Source organism: Oikopleura dioica, chromosome 1 (genome assembly GCF_907165135.1).
Source record: "Oikopleura dioica chromosome 1, OKI2018_I68_1.0, whole genome shotgun sequence".
Taxonomy (NCBI): Eukaryota; Metazoa; Chordata; class Appendicularia; order Copelata; family Oikopleuridae; genus Oikopleura; species Oikopleura dioica.
Window position 1 is genome coordinate 10306456 of NC_137291.1, and position 26593 is coordinate 10333048.

General features: G+C 40.3%; 10 protein-coding genes across 11 annotated transcripts in view; 6 read left to right on the top strand and 4 right to left on the bottom strand.

Annotated features, from left to right (window-relative positions):
• Positions 1-27: 27 nt before the first annotated feature.
• Positions 28-1886, bottom strand: LOC145712082 (transferrin receptor protein 1-like). The gene is made up of 5 exons (XM_081789770.1): positions 1540-1886; positions 1103-1334; positions 530-1058; positions 202-393; positions 28-116 (listed from the first exon to the last, which is right to left on the bottom strand). The coding sequence occupies exons 1-5, from the start codon at positions 1827-1829 to the stop codon at positions 28-30; spliced, it is 1332 nt and encodes a 443-aa protein (XP_081645896.1). The 5' UTR covers positions 1830-1886.
• A 556-nt stretch (positions 1887-2442) lies between these two features.
• LOC145707397 (uncharacterized) lies at positions 2443-3749 on the bottom strand. Its single transcript, XM_081784920.1, has 6 exons — positions 3695-3749; positions 3525-3587; positions 3360-3486; positions 3098-3318; positions 2904-3056; positions 2443-2829 (listed from the first exon to the last, which is right to left on the bottom strand). Exons 1-6 carry the CDS (start codon positions 3711-3713, stop codon positions 2600-2602), a joined length of 813 nt encoding a protein of 270 aa, XP_081641046.1. The 5' UTR covers positions 3714-3749; the 3' UTR covers positions 2443-2599.
• Positions 3750-4188: 439 nt separating this feature from the next.
• Positions 4189-5360, top strand: LOC145697692 (solute carrier family 22 member 16-like). The gene is made up of 3 exons (XM_081774911.1): positions 4189-4311; positions 4371-4761; positions 4842-5360. The coding sequence occupies exons 1-3, from the start codon at positions 4269-4271 to the stop codon at positions 5323-5325; spliced, it is 918 nt and encodes a 305-aa protein (XP_081631037.1). The 5' UTR covers positions 4189-4268; the 3' UTR covers positions 5326-5360.
• Positions 5361-5362: 2 nt separating this feature from the next.
• Positions 5363-6534, top strand: LOC145697681 (solute carrier family 22 member 15-like). Its single transcript, XM_081774899.1, has 6 exons — positions 5363-5432; positions 5476-5627; positions 5670-5743; positions 5794-5998; positions 6036-6305; positions 6349-6534. Exons 3-6 carry the CDS (start codon positions 5711-5713, stop codon positions 6474-6476), a joined length of 636 nt encoding a protein of 211 aa, XP_081631025.1. The 5' UTR covers positions 5363-5432; positions 5476-5627; positions 5670-5710; the 3' UTR covers positions 6477-6534.
• A 658-nt stretch (positions 6535-7192) lies between these two features.
• Positions 7193-10095, bottom strand: LOC145696052 (N-alpha-acetyltransferase 35, NatC auxiliary subunit-like). The gene is made up of 11 exons (XM_081773041.1): positions 9952-10095; positions 9562-9768; positions 9347-9424; positions 9122-9300; positions 8897-9027; positions 8743-8837; positions 8180-8662; positions 7901-8108; positions 7692-7852; positions 7402-7647; positions 7193-7362 (listed from the first exon to the last, which is right to left on the bottom strand). Exons 1-11 carry the CDS (start codon positions 10093-10095, stop codon positions 7276-7278), a joined length of 2019 nt encoding a protein of 672 aa, XP_081629167.1. The 3' UTR covers positions 7193-7275.
• Positions 10096-10157: 62 nt separating this feature from the next.
• LOC145700972 (MORN repeat-containing protein 5-like) lies at positions 10158-11363 on the bottom strand. The gene is made up of 5 exons (XM_081778201.1): positions 11180-11363; positions 10864-10951; positions 10708-10798; positions 10523-10664; positions 10158-10327 (listed from the first exon to the last, which is right to left on the bottom strand). Exons 1-5 carry the CDS (start codon positions 11285-11287, stop codon positions 10214-10216), a joined length of 543 nt encoding a protein of 180 aa, XP_081634327.1. The 5' UTR covers positions 11288-11363; the 3' UTR covers positions 10158-10213.
• Positions 11364-11607: 244 nt separating this feature from the next.
• On the top strand, positions 11608-13247 carry LOC145712084 (BOS complex subunit NOMO3-like). The gene is made up of 4 exons (XM_081789771.1): positions 11608-11859; positions 11903-12032; positions 12172-12420; positions 12751-13247. The coding sequence occupies exons 1-4, from the start codon at positions 11614-11616 to the stop codon at positions 13245-13247; spliced, it is 1122 nt and encodes a 373-aa protein (XP_081645897.1). The 5' UTR covers positions 11608-11613.
• A 166-nt stretch (positions 13248-13413) lies between these two features.
• LOC145705649 (BOS complex subunit NOMO1-like) lies at positions 13414-16998 on the top strand. Its single transcript, XM_081783135.1, has 10 exons — positions 13414-14063; positions 14144-14618; positions 14732-14824; positions 14868-15173; positions 15451-15687; positions 15738-15882; positions 15927-16014; positions 16066-16143; positions 16207-16366; positions 16523-16998. The coding sequence occupies exons 1-10, from the start codon at positions 13440-13442 to the stop codon at positions 16552-16554; spliced, it is 2238 nt and encodes a 745-aa protein (XP_081639261.1). The 5' UTR covers positions 13414-13439; the 3' UTR covers positions 16555-16998.
• The window catches only part of LOC145705660 (uncharacterized), a 40040-nt gene continuing 30444 nt past the window's right edge, over positions 16998-26593 (top strand). The window contains exons 1-5 of one of the 2 annotated variants that reach the window (XM_081783145.1): positions 16998-17417; positions 17460-17690; positions 17741-17939; positions 18041-18302; positions 18511-18659. In XM_081783145.1, coding sequence (XP_081639271.1) covers positions 17030-17417; positions 17460-17690; positions 17741-17939; positions 18041-18302; positions 18511-18659 — 1229 coding nt within the window. In that variant the 5' untranslated portion in view covers positions 16998-17029. The remainder of the gene's footprint in view (positions 17418-17459; positions 17691-17740; positions 17940-18040; positions 18303-18510; positions 18660-26593) is intronic. The other variant, XM_081783153.1, reaches the window with a different exon arrangement.
• On the top strand, positions 18727-20146 carry LOC145710943 (uncharacterized). Its single transcript, XM_081788657.1, has 4 exons — positions 18727-18805; positions 18849-19000; positions 19566-19927; positions 19970-20146. Exons 3-4 carry the CDS (start codon positions 19698-19700, stop codon positions 20076-20078), a joined length of 339 nt encoding a protein of 112 aa, XP_081644783.1. The 5' UTR covers positions 18727-18805; positions 18849-19000; positions 19566-19697; the 3' UTR covers positions 20079-20146.

Consider the following 26593-nt stretch of genomic DNA (forward strand, 5'->3'; position numbering starts at 1 on the left):
AATATAGAGCAAAACTGAATGCGTTTTTTATTCTTTCCTTCCTGAGAGAACGTACTTTGCCAGGCGAGCTAAAACGTCGAGTTTGGGGTCCATTGTGAAAAAATTCTCCATCGAATCTTTTTTTGAAAAACCACTATTTATTGGTTGAAAAACTTCTTGGTTTTTAACGCACGATAAAAATTTTTATCCAAAATTTTTTACCAAGCCTTGGATGATAGTGAGGGTAGTTGGGATTCCATCCATCATCAAAACAGTGGAAAGCTAGTGTAGGAACACCTGATGATTGAAAGAACGGCTCAAAGTTTCCACCAACGTTGACAGGTTCAAATTTCGGAAATGCCGATCTGTCTAGTCTTGCATACCGTTCTTCCCAATTCTTCAAAAGTGTGCAATCTTAACTTGAGAGTCAAACTCAAGATCATTGTTCAATGAAGATATAAAGAGTTTTACGGTTAGATAGAATACGTCGACTACCGAATGGCGGCAAACAAATCATTTCAAACAAGATCTGCAAGGTGAAATTTTTTACCTTCGCCTTGGCTGATCGGACAATCGTCCCAATCGACTTCATCTGCAAGTCTTGTGGCGATGGTGTTGAATAACGGGGATCCTCGAGAGAGGCAAATGTCTTTCCCAAGCACCGCCTGGTCCAAACTCAGGTATGCATTGGACAATTGCTCGATTGTCGATCGGTATTCTTGGTGATATTCGACGGATCCAATCAACCCAAGAAGCGATGTCGGCCAAGTTTGAAAAACAATCGTTCTCTTATTGCTCCAACCCGTCATTTTCATTTCGTAAATAGCCTTTATCAATTCGTTTTGAATCACCAATCCACTCTTCGCATCCTTCACTCCTTCTGCAAAAGCGTCCATTTGCGAGTCGACAATGATAAAGTTCTCCTGCACAGTGCTGCCGAAAAAGAAGCAGGCTGGCGCCTGAATTTCCGCCAAGTCTGTGTTCATTTTTACGTCTATTGTCACTGTCTTTCCGCTGAGTTTGTCGAAATCGGCGTTGGAGAGTGGCACGATTGGAATCTTTGGAATTTTGCCCTCTTCCTGAATTATATACTCCTTCACTGTCAAACTTATAAAACGCGTACCTTGAGTTCTTCAACAGTCTTTCTAACATTATTGACATTATTCGAAGGAATAACCGCGTCTGTTGAAATATCGCCTTTGACATAATGCGCTGAACCGTACTGAGCATCATTTTGGTCCAAGTCTTTGAAAATGCTCAAATCAGGAACAACGAAAAGACCGGTGCAGTTGGCAGATTCTGCTTCGAGTGCGAGCTCCGTCACAGACTTTTCTCCAGTTTTGCCATAGCAAATTCTAATAGAATTGTTCACGCTGTTTTATTAAAAAGAGATAGAGTAGTTATCATCGCAAAGAAAAATATGAATAATTATCTTCAGGCTCAGCGAACAATCTAATAAGAATCTTAATTAAAAATATATTGAAAGTTTGCTTATTCATTTCGATTCTCATCAGCTTTTGCAAAAATATATTTTGCTCAATTAAAAAATAAACGTCGTACCTGCCAGCTTCTATCGGGATTATTTTCGAAACCACCGATCCAGTAAGATTACTATCAGAAGACCATGCGATGTACGGATCTTGATCTGTTCTATCAACAACGATGCTACCTCCTTGATCTCGAATCGTTGTTGAAATCGGGGTAGAAATCATCACTCGGTAGAAATTGATAACAACTTGGTCGCATGTGTCTTTCCAATCCTTGGTGATGTTGAAAACGAATCTGGAGGTGATGGATTCATCCCCAGGATTAATGGTTTCCTGAGTGAAGGATTTCAGTGTTTCGTTCATGTGGTTTCTGTCGATGAACTCGTGGAAGCCTTTTCGATCACTGACAGACGAATCTGAAGGTCGTATAGGCGGAGCGCGGCCCAGACTTTCCAGATGTAATGATAAGTTTGAGGATTCTTTTAATTTCGGAAGTCGATTATCGATTTTTGAGACTGGTTGCTAAGAATATTTTTCTAATTGCGGCGTTAGTTCTTGAAAAAGTGCTCTCAAATAGTAAATGTACAATTTCTTTACAATTTTCCTGAAGGACCAGCCGATTATACAGCCAATCGCGATTGTAAAAGTCGCGAAGACTAAATTAGAAACAACTCTTCTCATAGGAAGCACCATCTTTTCTCTCTCTCTTTCTCTTCGTTTTTTTTAGTTTCTCTCTCTCTCAATAATTACTCTTGAACTCTGAGACTGGTATCCCCTAAATTTGCGGTTTGTCTTTGCGGCGCCCAGCGTGTTGGACTCAAACAGTTTATAGGTATTTAAGCATTGTCAGAGACGCCAATGCGTGCGAAGGAAAGCGAGCTGCTTTTACTGCATCCGGCGAAGATGAAGGTATCCGATTTGTTGCTCGCATTTGCATAGATGCTCAGGCACCTGCATTATTCAGTTGATTCAAATGTTTTAAAAGGTGAATAAGAGAATTTTCTTTACAATAATTTTTTGAGCGTAAAGATAAAAACGATAGTTTTCTTACAACATACGGTACGAGCTTTGATAACAGTTTTTGAACACAGTCTTTGATCGCAGACTGTTTGATATTCTCGGGGAGATAATGTTCAGAAAGTGAAAGCAAAACCGATGAGAATACAAATGATTGAGCAAATAATTGACGATGGAGACGAGCTTGTCGTTGTCGTTGTGGACGTTGGCGTCGTTGTTGTTGTTGTTGTTGTAGTTGTTATTGTAGTTGTTGTAGTAGTAGTAGTTGTTGGAGTTGTTGTTGTTGTAGTTTTTGTCGTTGGGAAATCGTGGCCATGGCGACAAGATTCAGGAAATCTCGTTTTGTCTTACAATATTTAAATTGACGAAACTTTATAATAATCAAAAGTATCATTTCGCATTATACGTATTTCACATTACCTGGAACATTATCTGTGCAGAGAAATCCATGAGCATGTCCAGAATCTCCATTTAACGAGTTAAAGCAATTGACTGGCTCCCAGTTTTTCAAATCATGGTTATCAAAGTCCCCTGTCCAGTCATAGTCGACATCCAAAATAGCACAATCGGTGTCTAAATTTTCGCAGGTCTTAAATATTTGCAAAACCAAGTACCCATCGTATTAGGATCCGGCGCGCGCTCCCAAAAAGTTGGCTTCGTCACATCGCAGGTAACATCAACTTTCTGATCATTCTCGTCAATGACATGATATTTCCATTCAAACTTCTCTTTGTTTTCTTTTCTTACAAGACCTAGCCACAAACGGGCCCCTTCTCGATTGATTTGAGAAAGGTTGAACGCCAATTTGGAGATTTTCTCCTGCTCTTCAAATGAGCTTCAAAAATATTACCATCAACTGCAAAAATTATCACCAACCTGATGGTGGAGAGCGTTTTATTCCTCAACTTGCAGTATTCAGAAGCCTTCTGAAAGTTTAAATAATTGTCAGCATCAGGAATAAGCGCATAGTACTTAATCCCATCGTAAGCATCGACGCAAATATCTTAAATTTTGACGATAAGACACAAGACGAGTTCTTACCGAAGCCATCACAGTCTTGAGAATATTTTGAAGCACTGAATGATCCGATTGTGAAGGGAATCACTATTTCTTGACTCAAAAATATTTAGTATAGACTGTACGTATATAATAAAGTAATAACGCACTATCGCTATATATCGTTCAATAGATATCTTTAATTTGAGCCTTTCCTGCGAAGAAAGCCTTCATTTTATCTCTTCATAAAATGTGAGAACTTTGTGACTTGAGCATAGAGTGAACTTAGCATCCTTCATTGTATTGGAGCGTGGCAATATTTGCTTTTATCCCGATAAGGGACTGCAAATTTACTGGAGATGCCCGCATCATGAAGTTAACAGGCTTCAAGACAAATTTCACATGACTAGTCATTTTAGCCGCAAAAACAGATTAAATAAGACACTTATTTGATGGATACATAGATGATAGAATGCATTGAAGTAATATGAGATAAATTATGCCACCAAATGTTTCTAGTAATTTGTATTATTCTATATACTATCAAGAACCTAGTCTATAATACATAAATGTAAATAACAAAATAGCTACAATACTCCTCGTTTTTGACACGTGCGTTGGACGATAACTAACGAGCCATTTTATTGATCGTTTCATAAAAATTTTCCAGCGAAAAATCTCGTTTTTCAAAGAATTCTTTGTCTAATATAAAGTCCCATCATCAAATCAAATAGCTAGACAATAGGGCAAAATATCTCACTTTTGTGAGATTCACTTTGACTGAGAGAGATGACTGCGGAGGGCTTTGATTTTCTGTTTACACGGTGGCCAGGTTTGTTTCTTCGCGACTGTTCTTTTTTTATGTTTTCTGTATTTCTAAAAAATATTCAGTGATAAGTAAATGGCAAGTCTTATGGGCGTGCATGGCGGGCTACACCTGGTATTGTACGGCTCTTACTCAAGGGGGCTCTGTCATTCTCCAACAAACTCCAAAACATCGATGCAAAACAGCACTTGACGATACCATCGAAGGGTTTTCCTTTGAAGACGGCCTTGAATTTTCCCCTTCTTCTTGTGAAAAATACCCCGATTCCTGGACAGCTCAATGCCTTCATGGAGAAAATCTATCGGCATGTTTCAATCGACAATCTGCGAACCTAACGACGGTTGAATGTGACAGTGGGTTCATTTATGATGACGAACTATTTGAATCAACATTCGTAACGGAGTTCGACTTGGTTTGCGAAAGGTCTTATGTCAACACTGTCTCAACAAGGATTGGGTTTAGAAGGATTTTCGACAGTTTTTGGGCAAGTCGAGAATCAATGGTTCAAAAAAGGATTCTCAAGACTCATAACTAAGTATATTCATGTCGGGACTGTTCGTCAGTGTGTCTATTTTTGGTCCTATTATGGATCGTTTTGGGCGACGGAAAGGCATGCTTTTTGGTCTCATAGGACTGATGATCGCGAATGTTATAATTTCAATCTCCAATTCTGTGGCAATGTTCACTCTTGGGCGATTTCTAGCGGGTGCATTCGCCATGGGAGCCGCTACTTGCTGCTTTGTCTATGCTGTCGAGCTTCCTGGCGCAAGATGGAGGACATGGTTCGGTCAAGCTGTGAATAATTGCTGTTCGCTTGGATTTTTGACTCTTTCGTTCATTGGGTACTTTTTCAAAGATTGGCAATCTCAGGAACAGCTTTGGAATAGATTATCATTCATTATTCATAGGTTAAGTAAATTTAACATAATGCGAGTCAATCAAAATTATCGATGCGTTCAGCGCTGTTCGATTAAGTATAATCAAAATCCGGGATATAAGATGTCAGGTGCCAGATATTGAAAAAGAACTTTACTCGCGTCATTCTCAAGCTGTAGACAGTCGCTAGCTATAGCAGTTTTTCCGCTGCCTTTTGTGCTATTTTTCTTCTGGGTTTTGCCTGTTTCAAGGTTTACTCATCCCTAACTGATCTTTATGCTATTTGAAGTTTAGTCCGTGGCTTTTCTCAACCGGCAATTATGAGAAGGCAAGTGAGAATATACTTGAAATCGGCGTAAAATACTTTCCTGACAGGCAAATCGATTATGAGTTCACTGAGAAACTCACTGCTCAAATCAAATTGAAACAATCCGACGAAAAAAGCGGTACTATGACGTGAATTTGAAATCATTGATCATTGGCTTTAGCGCAAGTTCGAACTCAACTCGATATTTTACGTCCTCCAGGCATGCGGAAAATAACGATGATCGAGCTCTACCAGGTGTGTCCTAGACAAAAGTAAAAGACTAATCCTCTTAAATTTATTGCTAGTGGTTTGCAACGACACTGGTATTCTACGGCTTGGCGTTCGGCGCTGGAAATCTTAGTGGAAGTTTGCTCCAAAATAACGCGTACAATGCACTGGTAGAAATTCTTGCTCAGACCGTCACGCCTTTTTTGGTTGATAGAAAGATCATCGGAAGACGCTATGGAACTATCATAACTATGTCTATTGGCTTTTTGGCTTGCTTTGGAGGTAATGTGCTGAAAGTGCTATGATTGTATGTTGCTAGCTGCGGCGTGCGATGTTCTTGAAATGGAAAACGCCAAGCGAGTTCTGGCAATCATCGGGAAATTTGGAGTAACAGGCACATTTGCCTGTATTTATATCCACACCTCCGAGCTTTTCCCAACTGAGGTTCGAGGAATCGGAGTAGGATTTGCCTCAGCTGGCGGGAGAATAGGTGGAATCTTTGCACCTCTCGTTCTACAGTTCGGGAACAAACTTTCATGGCTTCCTTTTTTCATCTTTGGTTGCTTTGGTCTCGTGCAGGTCATAACATGTAAAAACCTGTGAAAAGATTTTGAGCGTAACTATGATTTTAGGCTTTCTACTTCCAGAAACTCTCGGCCAAGAAATGCTCGGGTCAATCGAAGAGGCAGAAGAATTCTACAGAAATCCGAAAATGCATGGAAAAAGAAACTACTCGCTAGCCAAGCTACAAGATGAATAACTGTAGTTCACGCCTAGAATACTTTCAATCGAACGCAATAAAAGATTTTTATTGTTTATTCCCTTGTCCATATAGTTCAATAATAATCATCATTTATCATGATACCGAAATATGCTCCGAAGTCATGCTTATCGGATGCAAAACCAATGATATATAATCTCCCATGATATCTCCATATTTGTGAAAAAGTACTCCCCCCACATAAAGAGCGACTCTCAGAACTCACTGAAAGAAGGAGCGACATCTTAGCTTCACTCTACTGCCTCTCACAGAAGAGTGGTATAAAAATGACCTTTGGGCTGTAATAATCATAAAAAAAAACAGTCTAACTAAGAATCTCAATCAAAAAATGAACTTCTCTCTCATTATCTTTGCTCTGATGGCCATTGTCTCAGGCTCTGGAATGGACCGTCGATTTCGGCCAAGCAGGGTTAATCGATGGGCCAAAAACGAGCGAGCTGCCCGCCAAAGAATGATAAAATTCAATCGGCTAAACGATATGTTTGCTGCTAAAAATCGATGGTAGAATGTCTGATATTTTCAATTGTGCTCTGATCTGTCATAAAAAAAATATTTTCACTCTTCTTTAGAATTACTTCTTTATCTCAGTTAGGCTAGTCAGTTCAGCTAGTATTCTTTTAAATGTGATACATTTCATTTGCACTTTTCTCGGCAAAATAAATCCAACGAAAAACAAACAAAAGAATTTCCTTTAACAAGCACTTTATTTTGAAGAACATGGGTAAGGACAAGAGTGGCAGGTTTTGAACTCTGTGGCGATCGAGTTTGAGAATAAATTTTAAACTAGCTTGAATGTTGGGTAGATGGAAACGCTTTCTTCCTTTTCAAAAATCAGCTTCTTTTGAACATCCATCGTTGAAAGTAACTAAAGAAAATATTGGACGGTATTGGGGAAGGGTGAAACCTTTGTTGTGATCATATTAGCAGTTGTGACTTTTTTGATATGATTGAAAAACGGCCCTTGAAGTCCTTGCGAGTTCACTTGGTTCTTGACGGACTCGAATATCCTCGAACCCTCGGCGAGATCATTGAAGATTCCCTGATCAACGCGTTTGTCCAAATCTCCGGATATCCTCCTGTAATCTCCCCAGGACACGAAGGTGGGGATCCGGACGTGCATCAACGCTGCAAAACGATGAGTGTACCTCGTCTAGACACTTTTTGAAAACATTCTTCAAAAGAGAAAAAGCTTACGTTTTGCTTGTCGCCCACTGAATCAGAGATAATTTGGGGGGTTTCCATTAAGTTCTTCTTCAAGAATCCACGAATGGAAAAGAACGTAGCTCTAGATAAATGGCTCTGTATCCCGTACAGCTGAAGACGCTCGGAGATTGTATCCGACTTAATCTTTTTTCCTAAACGGATGTTTATAATAAAAAAAACTCGTGGTAAGGGAAGCTTACCTTTTCGTATATTTTGGTTGAGTGATTGAAAGCTGGATAGACATCGCAAAATGGAAGGGTAAATCACATCGCCGAGGTAGAAGTTGATGTATTCTAATTCGTAGTTTGCATACAAGCCGAGGCTGAATCCTTGCGTCAGATAGACTTCCATGATAAGCGATGCTTGAAGGACGATCCAGTTCAGATAGATTTGCTCCACGGTGGTAGTCTGAATTAAGGATGATAATCACGGTAGGTATAATTTTATGTAACTAGAATTAACTAGATAATTAGAGGAACCTTGATGTCTGGTTCGTTGACCGCTCTATCAACTTCGTCAATCAACCGTCCAATAGTCTCCAGCTCAAATTCAATTCTTTCCCTCTGCCTTGCTTTGTTGAAGCAGTAGTCTTGAATTAGATTGCAAAATATGCTGCAGCCATAAGTAGAAGTCCAGAATTGAACGTTTCTATTACTCCTGAACTCCTTTGACAGATCCAACTTGAGATACGAGCAGATAGAACTCTCGATGACATTTGCCATCATCAACTTTCCAAGAATTTTTCGATTAGAAGGGATGAAAATGACGAAGAGCAAGCTCCGCGCGATAAGGGACGGGGACTTGTCTGAGAAAGATCGAGTAAAGTCCAGGAACTGCTCGTAAGCTGTAAAGTTGAACATCTTGAGTAGATGGCGGAACTCCTCGAGAATCGGAGCCAGTTTAAGATAAACGTCGTCTGGAGGGACGATTGGCACATCTCGGGGAAACGCAGCTTTGTTTATGTTATGAAACAAATAACAACATACCCATATTGGGAGGTTCGAGAAGAAAAAAGAAGCTGACAGAACATTCCTGGAATAAGAGTTTGATTGTAAAGCGGCTCGAATCCAATGGGTAATCGAACTCCATCATCGTAAAGTTGCGTCTTATTTCCAAGATTCACCGTCTCTCCAGCGTCTGAAAAAATAGCATTGATGTGTTTGATTCTATGATCTGATAAATTAAATTATAATTACCTGATATGAGCTTCAAAGTAGAAGAAATGAGTTGAGATAACTTGTCCGTATCAATTTTCATGTCCGAACTATCAGCATTTGATAGAGATGAAAGCAACGATAGGAGAGAAGAAAGAACTTTGAGTCGCTTGCTTTTTATCGGTTGTCAATAAAAATACCAAAAAATACAGAAGAGAACTTTACGATTAACTTTATCTTTGTCACACAGACAATGTGAAACCAGACCTGACACCGTTCCAACCATCGATATCTTCTTTCAAATTAGCTTTCTTTGCCAATCTAGCGGCGTCGCTACTCGAATCATTCAAAAACTTGACGATGCCGGTGATATTCTTCTCGGCAGCGAGGTTGAAGCCGTAACCCATGTCAGGCTGGAATTCTTCGTCGTCATAAACGTTTGCTGCCTTGGAAGGATTATAATCTTTTACTGAATATGAAACAGAACCTTACCTTGATCAGATCGTTTATTAATCCTGCAAGCTTGAGTACTCCTTGAGATAAGCTTCTCAATTTCTTATCGGGGATATCATCTGATAGGGGGTTCGGAAAAACTGATCTGAGCCTCTGACTAAGACTGTTAATCGTAAAGAAATAAATTGAATTCTATATTTTATCCTGAAAATAAGAACTTCAAATAACTTTTCAGGTAAATCGGAGCCCCGAAAATCAATAGCATGAATATGATGACATGCATAAACCGTCTGCGCCAGGTTCTGCCCATTCAACCAACATAGAAGCGCGCCAAATTGAGTGTCAAAGATGGAGATCAGCTCCGAGTACGAGCAATTATCCCAGGGAATGAGTCCCAGGGCAGCTGCGCTTTTGACATCGTGGATGATTCGTGTTTGAGTGCGTTTAACGCCAATATCCATCTTTTTAGAAATAGAAATTTAGAAGAGATAAGGCTAATTATTAACGCTTGTAATTTGATTTAATGATGCTTAATAAGCTACCACAGAAGGACCTTACGAGATGAATCTTATGTAAACTTTGAGTCACATGGTCTTTGGACTTTTAATATTATCTTGAGCAGGCGAATAGAAAGATATTCTTACCTGTGGATGCATAATTTCAATCGCCGTCATCGCCTCATGCAGCGAAAAAGCAGGCTCATGAACGAGCTGTCCAAGCTTCAATTGAGCACAATCGAGCGTCAATTCTTCCGTGATATCGGCCCATTCATCGGGAGATACGGTCATTCTGATTAAAATACAGATAAAATTAAAGAAGAAGGACAAGCTTTGTTTTGTAAAAAAATATATTTTCTTTCTAGTGTAAAAATATTAGCTTGAGCATGAAGATAAAAAGAGTTTGATTTCAGTTTTTGTTTTCTTTGAAGCCGACGATCTCGTCCCACGCTTTTCGACATTTAGTCAAAATCCAAAGGTGCTCTTCGTCATCTGCGTTTCGGAGGAAGCCACCATCGTAGCTCTAAATTTAAACTCAGTACATATTCTTGCTGCAAGAATCTTGCATTAAGTAAAAACACTCAAGATTATCTGATAATTTGCTTCCATAAAAAACGAGAAAAACCGTTTGTTATCTGAGTAATTATTTCAAGAACTGAAGCGTCTGATGAATTCTTCAATTGAGGAACTCGACAATTATACTCAGCGTCATGAATACCTTGACAATTCTCTCGACAGGATCATAAAATCCATCACCAGTATCATAATGTCCCTTTGGAATCGTCTTTGGCGGATGCTCATCTGTCAGTTGAGACCGCCCTGCAGCTCGGAGCCCGTTGCAAATTTCAGTGTAGAATCGTCTGAATTACAAGTTAATAACTTGAGTAAAGAACAACTTAATGCCTGTCCGGTGATTTGCAGTAGTCCCAGTCATCTTCTGGCTTGAAATCGAGGTTGTCAGCGAAGGTCAGTTTTCCTTCGATCATTTTACCCTCTTATTCCGGTTTTTATCAGTCTGTTGGTTTGAAAGAAGAAACTTTATTCCTTGAAAACCGTTTCCTTTCCAGATTCCGACGATTTTCGCACCAGTAGTCATGTACATGACGCCCTCGCCATGGAATTTACCATCGAGCAATTCTCCTACGTACTTAAAACAAAACAATTATTTCAATAAATATAAAATATAATAAAAAAATCATAAAAATTGTTTATGACATGTAGAAAAATCTCTTCCTTTTTTATATATAAATAATATAAATAAAATAACGCAAAAAGAATCTTCTTTATTATCGTTGATTATGAAACCTTTGTGACTACCAAAATAGCGATATTTATCGATAGTATATCGTCGATATATACGAAATTCAGAATATACCTTATTGCCAGACTCGAATTCATATGTGCCATTTCCCTCGAGTCGTCCATTTTTCTTATCGCCAGTATAAACCGAGCCAGTATACTGTAGCTCGTACATTTCCTCCATTTTCTCGCGTTTTCAGAACTGCCGCGACTCGGCGTCGAGGGAATCGGCGACGCTGATTAGCTGGCCGGATCAATGGGCGCGCTTTTTGATTGGCTAGAGCTGTTTCCGTAGTAGAGTTATCTTTGAACCGAGAGTTTATGGTTTCTAGAAAAATAATCAATTTTTGAGAATATTTTCTTCATTTTCAATTCATTATTGAATCTTTATTTTGGATAATCATGTAATGTCGACATTTTTATTTTCAGGAAACATATTTTTTTTGCTTTACCTTCTTTCAATTCTAAGACTGTAAATTTTCTATATTGAAATTCTTCGATTTCAGAAGTATGATCGGATGGGGAATCACTAGGCTGATCCTGTTAAACTTCTTCATCTTGAAAAATGCATCTGTATCAGCTTCCTTCAGTGGCTGCGCCGGCTATGTTTCCATCCCGAAGGCTGTGACTGTCGATTCCGATCAACTCAAAGTCCAGCTCTTTCTCGAGGGCTCGTCGAAACCTACAGCTGAAACGGAAGTCGCTCCGAAAAGTGGGTTCTTCCACGTATCTCACGATCGGCACGGGCCTATCCAGGTATTTTTTTCTTTTCCTCTTCGCCCTTCTTCATTCCTATTAGATTCTTTTGGTTCATCCTGAAGGCTGGCAGTTCGACAAGAGCTCTGTTTCCGTCATCGTCGATGGCGAAAGTGATATTTGCAGCACTAATCAAGATATAATCTTCAATTTCCAAGGAATCAAATATTCTGGTAAGCATCTATCCTCTGCGCTCGCCAACCTGTGTAGAACACCTGAGTCAGGGTCCTGGAAAAGGTTTAAGTTAAGCCGCTACGCTTCTGAGCCCGGACCACACATCCTTTTCTTCCCAGACTATTTTATATCCTCTAGGGCAGATTAAATCGTCTGGCGCAGAAAATGGTCCTTCTGGCATAACGGTTTCTTTGGAAACGGCCGCTGGCCTGAGATCATCAACCGAAACGAAGGAAGGTGGCTTCTTTCAGTTTTCCGACGCATTTGAGCCCCAAGCTGCGACTTTGTCAGCCTCCCATTCGCGTTTTTCCATTTCTAAGGCCGTCCATCTTCAGTTAGGCTCTGCCAGCTTTATTGGAAACTCTCCCGTTGTTACAGGAAAGGTTCGTTATTACTAATAATTACCTAATAACTTATTAGGAAATAAAGGCTGTCGTAACGAAATTCTATCCGTTTTTCAGTTTTTAAAACGGTAACTTACCGTCGGTTAAAGGATAAGTTCAATGCCAAATAATTTAACCATTTGAATATCTGCTATATTTATTTGCCCAACTTATGTTTCATAAGCTGTGAACATACACTAATTTACGATCTTCAAAGATTCGAGATCTTGTTATTATATAAAACATGTTTAAGAGAGATGAGATGTCTCATTTTTAAATTTTTCAAAGAGTTATTTCTTATAGTATACATAACGAGCATGAAAAGGCTTTCAAGTGACTGGTCGTGCTGAAGAAAACGGCCTCCCCATGTCCAAAGTTTCGTTAGACCTTGTCACGGAAAATGGCGATCTGAAAGATTCGACTTTGACTGGCGAGGATGGAAGCTTCCTTTTCAACGAAGTTCCGGCTGGCTCTTTTATCGTGAAGGCTTCATACGAAAAGGATGGCGCCGTGTTTTCCATCGAGCCCTCCTCCCAGCCCATCTTGGTCTCCAATGACGACAACGTCCTCTCTTCGCCGTTTCAGATCACAGGACTCACAGCCTTCGGCAAAGTGGAAACGAAACCAGGAAGTGGACTTCCGCAAGTGGACATCTTCGTCGACGGAGTGAAAAGTGGAAAAACAAATGAGGATGGAGAGTTTATTCTCGCAAATGTCAAGCCTGGTGTACACGAGATCCTTGCTCAGAAAGCTAAATTTGAGTTTACTCCCGTAAATGTCGAGATTAACTCGAATAATCCGACTGTTCGGCCGATTAGGAACTCGTTTTGAAATGAAATTATAGGATTGAATCAATTCGAATATTGAAATTATTAAATTTAATCCTAGCTTTATATAAGAATGTATAATAAATCACTATTTTTAGCGTCTCAAATTTGAGACTAATATTCAGAAATTCAATGAATTTACGAAGAAGGATGAGATTATGTCTCCTTATGTAAAGTTTTCAAATTACTGTTTTCAATGCGAGAAAGCCCTTCCCGCGTCGAGCTCTGCGCTGAAGCTGACATTGACGAAACGACGATTGAGCTCGTCTCCAGCGCTGGAAAAGTCCTCGACAGTTCATCTGGCTGTTTTCTCGTGAAACCGAATGACTACGTTCTCCGCCCCGTTTCTTCCTCTTTCCACTTCTCACCAAAGGAAATTGCAGTTAAGGTTGAGGCCGAGCCTCAGTCTAGACACCAGTTTAAACGATTTACTCGGCGGTTTTCCGCCTTTGTCCGCTGCCTAGGCACTTGCCAGTCCTTCAGCGCGAGCCTAACTGACGTCAATGGGGAGCGTACGCCTTTAATCCTCGGAAAAGCCGAAAATAACCGACGAGAAATCGAGCACTCAAGACTGGATCCTGGCAAATATACCTTGGAGGTCTCCAGCGATAATTGGTGCTTCGACCAGAGCAGCAGCAAGAAAGAGGTCCGAATCACCATTGCTCCGGAGGGAGAGCCAGAAGGAGTACCCTTAGAAATCGTTCAAAAAGCCTACCGACTGCAGCTCAAATCGGAAGTGATTACGGATGTTGAAATCGTAGCTGGAGATCGAAAAGTTGTCGAGAAGCTCGAATCTGGCTTTAATAATTTGTGCATCACCGCAGGGATGGATTTTTCATCATAAAATAATTTAACTTTTACAGTAAAAGTTTTACTCTTAATGAATTTAAATATCCACTGGCAGGCGGCGAGTACACAATAACCCCTCGTGGCTGTCACAATTTCGCCAAGAGCTCAATTCAATACAGCACTGGCTCTCCTTCTGTCGTCAACCTGTCGCCTGTGAGTCACAAAGTTTCGGTCGAAATCGAAATTGACGAGTCCAAAGTCGCCAGCGCTCAACTCACACTGACAGTAAACGGCGAGCAAGTTAACGGCGGCCACTTTGAAAGCGGTAAGCTGCGATACACCGTCGATGTTCGATCAGAGAAAGTCACCATCGAGCCTAAATCGCCAACGATGTTTATTCATCCGAAGAGCTTTTCGGGCTTCTCGACGTTCGACCCTGCTTCTGGATGTGCCTTGCCTGTTGTTTTCGACGCTCTTGATGCTCTTTTTATCGAGGGAGATATCGAGCCTGCAGTAGAAGGAGTTGATATCAAGTTGGAATCATCTGACGGTTTGATAGAAGAGATAATAAAAAGTTCAAACAATGGGATACGGCTATAAATATTTTTTAAAAGATTGATTTAAAAAACAGTCGATTTAATTGTGGAATGCTTCGTTGAGCACATGTGTGTACCAGTATCAACAAAGTATCCCTTTTAAGACGGTTCTCTTTTGGTCCTTTGAACCCGCATCTGAAATATTCTGTCTCTCCTACTCATCAGACGTATCGCTTTCTTCCCAAACCTAACGATGGTATCGGCTCTTTTAGAATTTTTTTTTTTATTCTATCATTCAGCATACAGCTTCCAAGCCCTTCTGCTGGCCAATTTGGCTGTGGATCTGGTAGATAGCGATGGAAATGCCATGTCTGATGTAACAATCAAGCTATCCGGCCCAGAACGGTACCGCCAGATCGCGAAAATCAACGGACACGAGACATTCAATCGACTTGAGCCCGGCGATTATTTCATCATTTTTGAAAAGAAGGAATTCAAATTCGAGCCCAACAAATTCGAAATCACGCTAACGGAAGATAGGACACTCACTATCGTAGGAAATCGATTTCAGTTTTCTGCTTTTGGTCGGCTCGTGAGTCCGTCACAAGGAAAGGGATTCATTTGTGGAATTACTTACAGTGGGTTGCGCAGGTACTGCACCCCTAAAGAGCGGAAAAAGGGTGCAGCAGTCACGCAATCATTTTGAGCAAGTCTAGAAAGAAACAATAGGAAAAGTGCGGGCGAAGGGTGCAGCAACGCCGCAATCACAAAGGGTGCATAACCTGCGCAACCCACTGTAAGTAACTAAAGTCATTTTTCATTTGCAACCAGTGATCTACCTATCTAGTTTATATGAACTTTTCACGAATCATTAATCCTGGAAAGCTGCTTTTGCGGACTACCTTGTGGAAGCTGTAGCCGTTTCGGAAAAGTGCGCTGATCACTCCGAGGAATCGAAGACGGACGTAAATGGTCAGTTCCGCATAATGGGCTTGCAAAATGATTGTACTTACGATATTCGCGTCAAATCTCCAGGAAATTACGTCGTTTCTCCTGAATCGATCCGAGTCAAGGTTGACCAAGCGGACAACCGAAACCTAGAGTTCCAGGCTTTCAAATGTAAATAGAAAAATACTTCCATCTCTTTACTTGGCTTATTCAAATTCTAGCGATTTCTCAAACCCGATTGAGCGGGAACGTCTTAATATGTCCGACCTGTCCGCTGAAAGGGCTCAAAGTTGAAGTCTTTAGTCTTGATAGCGACAAAAAACGGGCGAAAAATGCGCTTGAAACACTTTATCTCAGTGAGGACAGGTAGATAATTGAAGTTCGAAGGAAAAGTATAGAGCGTGATTTAGTGGAACATTTTTCAACTTCGCGCCACTCGAGTTCGCGGAAAATCCCGTCGAAATCGTCCTCACTGGACCCGATGACTCGAGCAGCCAGGTATTAAATTGACAGTGGCAGAGCTCGTTAATTGACTGTGGCTCTATTCAGATCGTTTACCTCAATGCTCCTTTGAAACACGCTAGTTTCAGATATACGCACCAGCAAGCGTCAGAAACACCAATTCAAGGAGAGGATAACTTTATGATTCGACTACATTGATGTAAAAACAACCTAATTTATCCTCTAATTGAAGCACAGGGACAAAATAAACTTGGCCCAGCGCTAGTTCTTCTAGCGATGGTTTTATCGACCGTCTTGCTAAACCGAGATAAGCTGGCGGCATTAGTGGAAAGCTCGCCAAAGAAAAGTCGAGACGCACAGCCGTCCCGGAACTCAAAAAACTCGGCGAAAGGAAAGGATCTTTTTTCATGAATCACCAAGACCACAAGATTTTTCAAATGACACAAAATGGCCGTAACAATTAACTAACTTTATCTGGTCTCCATTAACTTATATTATTCTCGTTCTTACAGTTTATTGCTCAAGATCACGCTGATCCTAAAAGAAGCATCCAAAAATACTGCTCAACGAATGTGACCCCAATTAACATCAAAACCCTGTCAGCCTCAAAATACTTCATGTTCCGAATTGAAACACTTCCAATTTCCAACCTGAAACTAGTCTTGTTCAACAAGCCGTAATTAGCCTCTTCGCAGATTTGACATCTTAGATGTATTCGCTCTATGATACTCGTTCTCGAAGTATTCTTGGAGAAACTCTCATTTAGAGAACTGTTTCTATTAGTTATTTATTGCCACTAGCTTTTACTTCAGTAGCATTGATTGATCAATTTCAAATTGAAAAATTCAATGGCTCTAGTTCAATGAATCTCGCTGCAAAAACTTATTTATTTGTACACATCTTTATTACATGTATCTTTTATCTTCAAACAGCGTTTCCATGTACAAGATTTCCTTGGAAGGAAGATTCCATTCTAGACTTATTTATTTGACGTCTGTCCAGCACTGTCTCAGCTAATGATTCCTGCTAATCAAATATTTTACCCTCTAGAATGAGTGGAACCTCCCATTTGCGCCTTCGATCGGCCGCATACGGGAACCCACCGACAGTCGGCCCGGTCACTCGCCCGGGCTTGGTGCTCATAGAAAAGCCAAAGATGGGGGACTCTGCGCCAAGTGCAGCTGGCTTTAATTTGACTGGTCGCTCTTCCGTGATGTCTGACGATATCCTCAAGCTGGCGAGGATAGAAGCCAAACGAATGCGCCGTGCGAAAAGTGCTATTGAAAGTCCTACCGCTGCTTCCGCGATTCAGATGCCGCCGTCTGAAATAAATGTCACTCAGAAAAAACGAGACAAACATATGCAGAACGATGCTTCCTCGTCGAAATCGAAATTCAGCAGCACACCTAGCAAAGTGAATTCGAAGATATCTTCTTCCGGTAAAGATCGATTCATTACATCTTCCCCAGAATTATTTTTAGTGGATGTTAAACGACAACTCGAGCACTTGCGCAATGAAATAGAAGGGATGGCGACTCAGCTTGCGGATGAAGTCCCAAGCGATGTCGAGGATGTGGACAAGGATTTCGACGACGAGTCGAATCGATGGTTCGCCCGCGAGTTCTACGCTGTCAAGCACGAGACAACTTTGATTAAGAGGATGCGCGACGAGCGAAAGCAAAAGAATGGGGTTGTCAAATTGCACAGAACTGGTCAGTGGATGCTCTAATTAACAAGTTTCCCTTAACTTCTTCCTTTTAAGCTCTTCGATTGATGCAAGTAGCTGCGAGTCGGCCGATCCTCAGAGTGTTGAATCCGCATATTTACACGCAACTTGGAGACTTGGTTAGAGAGCTTACAGACCTTTCTTCGCGACTGGATCTCCCGCTGTGGGAGCCTCATTCAATTCTTGAAGCACTTGAACAGGCCGTCTATTTTCCACCGCGCAAGAATACAAACAGGTTTCCATTTTTTTCTTATTCGAGGAGAAAGGGGCAGGTCTTCTTTTTGCATCGATTTTCGGGGAATTTCGAGAGGTTTACTGTAACTGTTCGCATTTCAGGCGGCAATCGATCAACCCAAGTGATGTAGCGGAACTCTTGAAACCGAAAAATCGAAAGTCCCAGTCCCGCATCAAGCTCAAAGAGTCTGAGTCGCAGAATCGAGAGCCACGAAGCAGAACGTCGCAGATTCAATTTGATCTACCGACCAAGATCTATTCCGATACTGGAAGGGGCACGGGTGGATTCGTAAACAAAAAGAAGAGCATTTTGAAAAATTCAAAGACGCAGCTTGATGATAATTATGAAGAGAGGCCGACCAAGGTAATTTTTCACAAATTAAATATGGCGCGACGGAAAGCTGATAAATTTTTTTTCTGATGATTGATAACTTAATTGCCAACTGGCAAACCAATTTTTGTTATATTTTTGAAGCAATTAGAGAACTTTAGATAAAGGCCCTCCTGTGTGCAGAGAAGGATGATATTTAAAAAAACTTTTCCTCGGATGGTTTGACTTCAATCTTGTTCAGCCCCGACCGCGTCCGTCAACCGCGCGCACTTCAAGATCATCCGTCTCCAAATCACGTCCGCGCTCTGCGCAGCCAAATGGTAGTAGGGTAGATGCAAGTAGGGTGCGCTGCGCCGATTGCGCTGGACTGGCCGTGCACTCGCCAAAGGCGTCGTCAGTAGTATAGGTATGCACGGGGTTTTGCTAATTTTTCTCGTACCCCATTGGCTGAGCGCCTTTTGCGCGGTTCGTTTGAAAATTAGACTTCCTTTTGCATACCTATGCAGATTTAAAATGATATTGAGTCATTTTGACAGGTGAGCCATCAGATGATTGATGACTTGCTGAATAAGTAATCAGCAGACGACTTTGTCCAGAAATGAGGAAAAAGGAAAAAGCTCCTTTCCCCTCGAGCGACAAAAGTCGACTGAGGAACAGAACCGGAAAAGGTCTTTGCTCCACACCGCCACCACCGGACACCCACACACCTCTAGCACCAATATCGATTCCAGGTAGAATTTCGAAAGCCTGCTCCTTCTACCATGAGTCAACTGACCATTTCGTCGATATTCAGTAAATAATTTTATTTAATATTTCTCACATCGTGGTTTTACATGTCATTCGACTTCGTAAAATAACAAATCATTTTTAAAAATAGACTAGAAAAATATTTATTCAATGAACTAAATATTGAATTTATTGTTTTTCGATTTTATTTCAAATAGAAAGAATTCGTTCAGTAAAAACAGAATTTATTCAAATTCGGCAATAAGCATTTCGAGATCATTGACAAAGTTTCGCATTGCGTTTGAAAGTTCGCGATTTCTATTGTAGACCAAAGCAAAGCATCTTCCGATCTGAAGGAGGAAATGATGCTGAAGCTGTTGCAAATCCATGTTGTGGTAAAAGTCGACAGCGTTTCGGTAGCGTTCGTCTGAATGGTACAGTTGATTCATGTGTGGAAGACGGCGGTCTTCGTTGTTATCATTAACAGGCATTCTTAATAATATTTTTGATAAAATTGTGGAATAAAAAACACCTGTTTTCACTCTCTTTTTTCTACGAGTTGTATTTCAGATGGAATGGCAAAAAAGGAAGAAAAAAAAATCGATTTTCGAAATTGCGCCATCGCGAAAAAGTGCAACGCCACCAGCCGAACACTCTGCTTCTAGTTATAAATATCCAAGGATATCATTAAATCTGTAGAATATGTTTATATTTGATAACCCTTTCATACCTGTCCCTAATGAAAAACCTGGATATTTTTCAAAGCCAGAGACAACTTTGATAAACGATGATAGCGGGGCAGTGCAAAGAGCTTCAAAAGTGTTGGAAGGCCTCAACCGAATCAATTCAAAAATTCTCTACACAAACATCAGAGGAGAGCTCCATCCTTACCGCATTCGACACTTGTACGAGCTTGTTGACCGTTTCAACGGGTAAGTTATTAAAACACTTTTTAAAAACTTATTTTTGTTTAGCCTCACCGAGCGTTACATCGTTTACGAAGATTTGTGGGTTCCTGCTCTCGACAGAAAATGGCAAACAACGAAAGTCAAGAAGAAGAAGAGATTTTCTTTTGAAAACTAAACCTGTGCAAACAATCTGCTTTTTCTAATAAAACAATATGTTTGAATATAAAAACGAGTTTTTTATTCTTTCGAGCTCATGAATTCACAGGAAAATTAGATGTCAAGAAATATGATGGATTACAGTTAAGCAGGACTTGCAGAATTTTGACTGACAGCTCGTGAATATTTGATACTTCTATTAATATCTGATTAGAAGGGATGCGCATTTTTATAATGACCTTTTATTATTCAGGATTCTGCGACAGACGCTGGGTAGGGACTCGTCTTGCCGGTCTTCCTTGTTGTCTCCGATGTAGCATCGTACGTCGTCGCTCGTAGGCAAGTTGAATTCTAGCGTTTTCCAATGCTATTCTGTAAAGAAGACCATCTCGACGTTCCATCAACTGTTGAATTTGCTCTTCAACTGCGAGGAGAGCATCATGGAAAGCTGTAAAAGGAGTTTCTCTTTCCATTCTATAAAAAAAGATGAAAATTTCTTTATGACTTTTCATAAATTGAAAAACAGAGCGACATCTATTTAATTTTGAAGGAATTTAAGAATTTCTAGAATGAGAGAATCACAATTGTTTGTTTTTTCTCTAAAAAATTTCATCGCGAGAGATTTCCAAATAAGGATTTTCCTTTTTTCAGAAAGCTCTTTTCCCTCTTTTTTCATTTCGAGAAGTGATAATTTCATTTCCAGATTTTCCGACTACTTCTGGATAAAATCAATGTCTAATTTATCAATTTCAAAATTTGAAAAAAAGAGTAAAAGAGAACGCACTTTTCGTCGACGATGGCGGGTATCCCACCCACTCCGGAACTACTCCTCCAAATCGGTCACTTGGAGCAGGTTGCGAATATGGCAAAGGACTTCGTTCTGATGACCATGATCGCATATGAAGAGGATCCACCCAATCATGAGGCTCTTCATCCCTATATGCCTCAGGTAAATTTGTCATTTAAAAAAGACAATAATTTTAAAATTAAGCTGACCCAGAAGATTGCATTCTGCAATCAGATCCTTCACGATCCATTCTGGTTCAACATGGGAGCGGATAACCCTCTTTACATCTACAAAGACGTCACTTTGAAGATGATGGCAGGCGTTCACTCCCTCTACCCGATGATTCTCAACCCAGCGCCTGGCAATCAGTAGAACGGTAATCAATCTTCAAAAAATCATTATTAATCATTTTTTTTTCAGTCGTGCTGAATGGATGTGGCAGAGCTCGTCAATTTGGAAAACCAAATTATCACTGTCTTTCCCATGTACTCTCACCAATAAAATCGATTAGGAAGAAAAAAATTTAAAATTTCTTTTTATTAAGATCGAAATGGGCTCTTGCATTTCCAAATCTTCGGCAAGCTTGAAATCTTCAAAGTGGGCTTCGCAAGATTTGCTTATTGAAGAAAGCGCAAGCCGATATGGAACTCCTCTTTTGCGCGCCTGTGAGCAAAATGATGAATAAATAAAAACATCATGTTTCTAGAATTGTTTATTTTAAGAAAAAAATTGAAAAAAATAACGATTAGTTGTTTTTAAGTTTATTAAAAAGGTAAAATTCTCTAGAACTTTGCCTTACTTCAGGGCTGTTTTTGAGATTTTGATCAGTTCTTACTCGTCGTAGCTAAGAAAAGGCCGTTTTTTGGAAAAATGCCGGTAAGTTTTTTCCAAATTAGAAAAGAGCGGAGCTCTCGAAAAATTTTTTAAATTTCTAACAGGAAATATTAGAATACCCGCTCCGCTTCTACAAAGCCCGAGTTCGACATGGTTGTCGAAAGCGCTTCGTCAACCTCGTCGTCTTCTAGCTGCGTAAGCGAGCCTGAACTCGCCCGTCCTGAAACTCAGCGACCTAGTCGCTCTGCCCGACGCACTGACTCCATCCGTGCCCAGCGCGCTCGCAGCAACGATCGAGTGCTCAACAACGAGCCTCAATCCACTGGTCGCCCGGCTCAACCTCGCATGGAAGCGCCAGATGAGCTGCTCACCAGCGAAGGTAAATATTTTAATCATAGTTAGTTCTAGAATGTTAATTAAAAAAAAACAGATTTTAACAGTTATAATTTTATTTCAACTACGTTTTTAAATTTGAAAATTAAAAAGTTTAGCTGATAATTATTTCAGATCGCCGCCACGATCTGTTCCGACAGCTCGGCTTGGAGGATCTCCGACACGCGGAGCGCTTGGCAATCATCGAAGAGCTTCGACGATTGGAAAACGACCTTCTGCGACAATTTGGCGATCTGGAGGCCAACATGCGCAACGGCGACTTCAGTGTCACCATCATCACCAAGTCTGGTCGCACCTTCGAGATGGGAGATGACAAGCTCGTCATTCCCGAATAAGAACTTTTTTCTTATTTTGTTTTTTGTACAAAAAACAAATAAAATATAATCTTTTTACTGAAATCTTGTTGTTTTATTGTTGTTAATTTGCGGTTGTGGAGTAGTCAAGAGAGAATCGATTGATTTATTGAGCGAGGTCGTTTTTGAGTTCTCGGTCCACGCTGTGGCACACTTTCGCAGGCTCCCACTAAAGTCGCTTTTTTAAAATCTTTAAAACTGCTTGCTTGCCTTTTTTTGTCACAAGATCTTGAAAAAAACAAAAAAACCAAAAAAAATGAACTTTTTGTTATAAAATGAAGAATATAAGCCTCCGTCTAATCGTTTTAGCTGATGTCATGGAAGAACATAAGTCTCCACTAAACGGGTGGACGTCTCAAGCTAAGATAATATGTAAGAGATTAATAATTTTGAAATGAATCCTCATTTTCTTCGTCCCGTAAACTGCAGAACTGATTAATAAACAAATGTATTCTAGAATAGTATAAATCGAAATTTTTGAATTAAATTCTATATTTTGTAGGTTATTAAAATGAAGCTTGAAAATCATCTAATGGAATATCAGGGAGACGTCAAATTACTGCTAAATTTAAGTTTAAAATGCAACAAGAAGATTTTCTCGTCGTAAAAAATGCCACAGATTGCTAAAATGATAACATTAGTTTTAAGCCTGTTCATCCAAATCGTTTCATGATAATAAATTTTAGCTGCGATTCAAAAATGAAACTTTTGCAATTCTCATTGGTACCCATAAGTTAGAGTGAAATGAAGCGTCAAATGCGTCAATTACATTATCGACACTTAAGTCTGTTTCATGAATAAAATGTTTTGTTAAGAGTCCGATTCGATTGAAGAAATGAAGCTCAACTCTTACAGTAGGGCCACCATACTTCTGAAGTGACCTATTTGAAATGTTTCAACTGCCATCATCTTCTCTTTTTGGAAATACCTGAAAAAATGAATCTTGACGGAGTATTTTTGGAGAGTCAAATTGAAGAGATTATTATTTTGATTTCATTAAAACACATTTGTTAAAATGACTCAATAAATTTCATGTTTGCTGCATAATTCGCATAATCTACTACTACAACTCTGTTTTAATAAATATTTATTAATACAAATTGGCGAGCATACAAAATTCTTTTGTGTAGCTTTTTCGGATTTCTGCCATTCGCTCAAAGTGGAAATGGGCGGCATCGTCTTCGCCCAGGAAGTAGGTTTTGTTGATCTCGTATTCGTACTGCTTCTTTGCAATAGAGTATTTCTTGCCCTTTGTGATGCGTCGAAAACTCTTTCGGAAGACTTTTTGATTTCGGAAAACATTGTCGTAGATATTTTGTAAGTTGTAACTGAGTGACTGGTAGTCACTTTTCTGTTTATATATTTGTCAAAAACCATTGAGCAGATGTTGCAGATGTTCAAGACTACGACAACGACCGCCGCCACCGCTGCGCAGCTGAAAGAAGTAACTAATTTTCGAGGAAAATGAGTGAAAAAGAGTTGTTTATTGTTGTCTTGAATTTGAACTTGGAAAGAGAACAGGGAAACGGCCTAAATTAGGAATTTCTCCAAATAGATTCGTATAAACTCTAGGTTGATCAGGTACAGTAATATCTTGACGAATTATTAAATAATTATGATTGACAACTCTTCTTTCGTTAAAAAGACGCATTGCGGACTTGTACTCCTCAGCTACACCCATCTTTGTGCAAATGGTTTTGTTGACGGAAACATCGTTTGCATTTGGAAAAAGAATTGTTGCTGTCATACAGTTCCTAAAATTAAAAAGTTAGAGTTGTTCATTTTGTTTTGAAAAAACTTACCGCAAGGTAATTGACATTTTACTTTTTTCATAATAATTTTGGGATATAAAAATCATAGATATTCCCAAGTGCCGTCGGCCAAACGTTAATAAAAACTCCACCACTTTACTGTCGATGCATTTAGACCATTGATCATCTACGACAATGAGAGCGTCACCATTTTTACCGGTATCGAATGTTTCATCAATCCAGTCTTGTGATGGCATTCCCTCTATCAAGAATAATTCTTGGCCTTCTTGCGGCTTGATATCGACGGGTTCTACTCTTGGCAAAAACATGTAGATATTTGTGATGGGCCCTGAAATCGCCCCATATTCGATAACATTTTTTGTGAAAAAACTTTTTCCACTTCCAGTTGTTCCGGATATGTGAAGAGAGCAGGGATGTTCAAAACGTAGGCCAGGCACATAGCGCACTAAAGTGGAGTGCATTCAGAGAAGATGAAAACGCCGGGAATGTCCAATGGGCTTTTCTTGTATTCTGTAGGATTCGTGGTGGCAGCGTTTTCTTTGTAACCGATGATCTTGAATTTGAGTCGGTAGTTTTGGAAAAGATCTTGTGGAAGCCTGGCAAAGTCTTCTTTTTCTTTTTCGGTCTCGCAGTCGAGCTCAGCGCGCAAAAAGGTGATGTTGAAACCTTGCTTGATAAGAGCAGTGTAGTGCGGAGTTTTTTCTTCGTCAATTAGCGACGATTCGTGCTTGACGACTTCCGAGAGGATTTCGCTAACACGACGGTGAACATAAAATCGCACTGGATTCGCGTAGCCAGTAAATTGACGGCCGACCGGAGCTTCAGCGATAACATAAAAAGGCTCGTTTTCAGTCTGGACAGGAACCATCTTGATTGTTTTTCTCTGGTGAAAAAAGTGATCTTTTTCTCTTTTGATTGGTTGTTTATGTTGTTAAAAAGTGTTTAGATTAAACTTTATATACTGTATATTTGACTCATCCGCTGGAGGTGCCAGACAACTTACAGATAAATAGCGCCATCGAGTCAAGTTCATCGTCAGAATAAAGAGACAAAAAAAGAGAAAATAAGCACGTTTTTGACGGTCAATGGTCGCACCGCGAAATGAAAAATCGCCGATTCATGGAGGTCTCTTTTTCACAAATTATCAATTAAAATTGCTCGCATCTTCGGCCGTTCGTAATCCTGAAACTGGTGCTGTTCGATTACGCGCTCCAAAAACAAAAGAAGAGGAAACTTGCGAGTTTGATTTATCAGAAGATTCTTCGAGCGGTATTTATATTTCATTTGGTCAAGTGGATTATATTCTCTCATTTTTGGAACGAAATCCTGCTACGGGAAAAATCAGAGTTCGAGCACCTGCATCAAGAAAGCACCCATTTCCCGATTATAATGCCAAGGAAACGGATCTCGTCGAAGAAATACTCTTATGCCGTGGTAGGCGATGCCCTGAAGGAGCTTCATCGTCGCCAAGACGTGGAAGACGCGTTGATCAAGAAAGCGAACACGAAAATTCGGAAGGAGAACGAGAAGCTTTTACGAAAAAACGCTTCGAAAAGAGGAAAACCGAACTCGACTCGGAAGAAGAAGAAGAAGAAGAGTCCGACGACGACGACGACGACGAGAAAAAATACAAGTCTGAACAGTCTTCCTCTGATGACGAAGACGGACGAGGAGTGGCTCGAGGCAGAAAGAGAGAAAAATATGTTGATTCCGATGAATCAAGCGTCGACAGCCGTTATACCAACAGAAAATCGCAACGTGGCCAAGAGCTTAGACGAGTGGCAAAGCGCAATGTCGAGCCAGTTAAATCAAATCGGAATCGGCAATTCAAAAGCAACAAATCAACAAAATATTCAAGCAAGCATCCTCTCACCAGCCCTAGTGAGCGAACAAGGAGGTCTAATTTATATGACAAATCTTATCGGGGCGAGGAGCAGCGAGGACGGTCAGATCGAACTTCCAAGCGTTTTTCTGAATCCGATGCAGAAGAATATTCCACTACGAAAGTCAGATTCGCTGATCGACGAGAGCAGCCGATTTCAAGAAATTACGCTACCCGAAAAGGAAACACAGGAAGAGTCACCGTCTACGAATCCGACTATGCTCACTCGGACAATAACGAATGGGAAGTCAACCCCCACCTCAACAGACAAAAACATGAGCACGATGCCGGCAAACGTCGAACTGGAGCCACCAGAATCATTCGTCGAAAGCGAGCAACCAACGATGAACAACAACGACCACCAACAGCCAGAGCAAAGAAGCGAAGAAAAATCATCCACCCTCAGTCCGGAACAGAAGGAGAAGATGCCGAACAACCCTTATCCGACATCGAAAATTTTTGGAAATGATTTGACTGTTGAAGGTCCCTCTCAATATAGCGCTTTGGATATGA

Excerpts from the sequence above, each read along its gene's own strand:
- LOC145697692 (XM_081774911.1), top strand. The coding sequence starts at position 4,269 with ATGACTGCGGAGGGCTTTGATTTTCTGTTTACACGGTGGCCAG. Across the intron at positions 4,312-4,370 it reads TCTGTTTACACGGTGGCCAG|TGATAAGTAAATGGCAAGTC; the intron begins GTTTGTTTCTTC and ends AAAAATATTCAG. Across the intron at positions 4,762-4,841 it reads ACTGTCTCAACAAGGATTGG|TATATTCATGTCGGGACTGT; the intron begins GTTTAGAAGGAT and ends CTCATAACTAAG.
- LOC145700972 (XM_081778201.1), bottom strand. The coding sequence starts at position 11,287 with ATGGAGGAAATGTACGAGCTACAGTATACTGGCTCGGTTTATACTGGC. Across the intron at positions 10,665-10,707 it reads TACTGCAAATCACCGGACAG|ACGATTCTACACTGAAATTT; the intron begins GCATTAAGTTGT and ends CTTGTAATTCAG. Across the intron at positions 10,328-10,522 it reads CTGTCGAGAGAATTGTCAAG|AGCTACGATGGTGGCTTCCT; the intron begins GTATTCATGACG and ends GTTTAAATTTAG.
- LOC145712082 (XM_081789770.1), bottom strand. The coding sequence starts at position 1,829 with ATGAACGAAACACTGAAATCCTTCACTCAGGAAACCATTAATCCTGGG. Across the intron at positions 1,335-1,539 it reads ATCCCGATAGAAGCTGGCAG|AATTTGCTATGGCAAAACTG; the intron begins GTACGACGTTTA and ends CAATTCTATTAG. Across the intron at positions 1,059-1,102 it reads AGACTGTTGAAGAACTCAAG|GAAGAGGGCAAAATTCCAAA; the intron begins GTACGCGTTTTA and ends TATATAATTCAG.
- LOC145712084 (XM_081789771.1), top strand. The coding sequence starts at position 11,614 with ATGATCGGATGGGGAATCACTAGGCTGATCCTGTTAAACTTCTTCATC. Across the intron at positions 12,033-12,171 it reads CCAAGGAATCAAATATTCTG|GGCAGATTAAATCGTCTGGC; the intron begins GTAAGCATCTAT and ends TATATCCTCTAG. Across the intron at positions 12,421-12,750 it reads CGTTGTTACAGGAAAGGTTC|TGACTGGTCGTGCTGAAGAA; the intron begins GTTATTACTAAT and ends AAGGCTTTCAAG.
- LOC145707397 (XM_081784920.1), bottom strand. Across the intron at positions 3,487-3,524 it reads TCAAGACTGTGATGGCTTCG|ATATTTGCGTCGATGCTTAC; the intron begins GTAAGAACTCGT and ends TCAAAATTTAAG. Across the intron at positions 3,319-3,359 it reads AAAACGCTCTCCACCATCAG|CTCATTTGAAGAGCAGGAGA; the intron begins GTTGGTGATAAT and ends ATATTTTTGAAG.
- LOC145696052 (XM_081773041.1), bottom strand. The coding sequence starts at position 10,095 with ATGACCGTATCTCCCGATGAATGGGCCGATATCACGGAAGAATTGACG. Across the intron at positions 9,425-9,561 it reads ATCATATTCATGCTATTGAT|GATATCCCCGATAAGAAATT; the intron begins TTTCGGGGCTCC and ends CCCCTATCAGAT. Across the intron at positions 9,028-9,121 it reads GATGGTTGGAACGGTGTCAG|CAAGCGACTCAAAGTTCTTT; the intron begins GTCTGGTTTCAC and ends ACCGATAAAAAG.
- LOC145705649 (XM_081783135.1), top strand. The coding sequence starts at position 13,440 with ATGCGAGAAAGCCCTTCCCGCGTCGAGCTCTGCGCTGAAGCTGACATT. Across the intron at positions 14,619-14,731 it reads AATAAAAAGTTCAAACAATG|GACGGTTCTCTTTTGGTCCT; the intron begins GGATACGGCTAT and ends TATCCCTTTTAA. Across the intron at positions 16,367-16,522 it reads GAACTCAAAAAACTCGGCGA|AAGCATCCAAAAATACTGCT; the intron begins AAGGAAAGGATC and ends TGATCCTAAAAG.
- LOC145710943 (XM_081788657.1), top strand. The coding sequence starts at position 19,698 with ATGTTTATATTTGATAACCCTTTCATACCTGTCCCTAATGAAAAACCT. Across the intron at positions 19,928-19,969 it reads CTTGTTGACCGTTTCAACGG|CCTCACCGAGCGTTACATCG; the intron begins GTAAGTTATTAA and ends ATTTTTGTTTAG.
- LOC145697681 (XM_081774899.1), top strand. The coding sequence starts at position 5,711 with ATGCGGAAAATAACGATGATCGAGCTCTACCAG. Across the intron at positions 5,999-6,035 it reads CTTTTTGGCTTGCTTTGGAG|CTGCGGCGTGCGATGTTCTT; the intron begins GTAATGTGCTGA and ends GTATGTTGCTAG. Across the intron at positions 6,306-6,348 it reads TCTCGTGCAGGTCATAACAT|GCTTTCTACTTCCAGAAACT; the intron begins GTAAAAACCTGT and ends CTATGATTTTAG.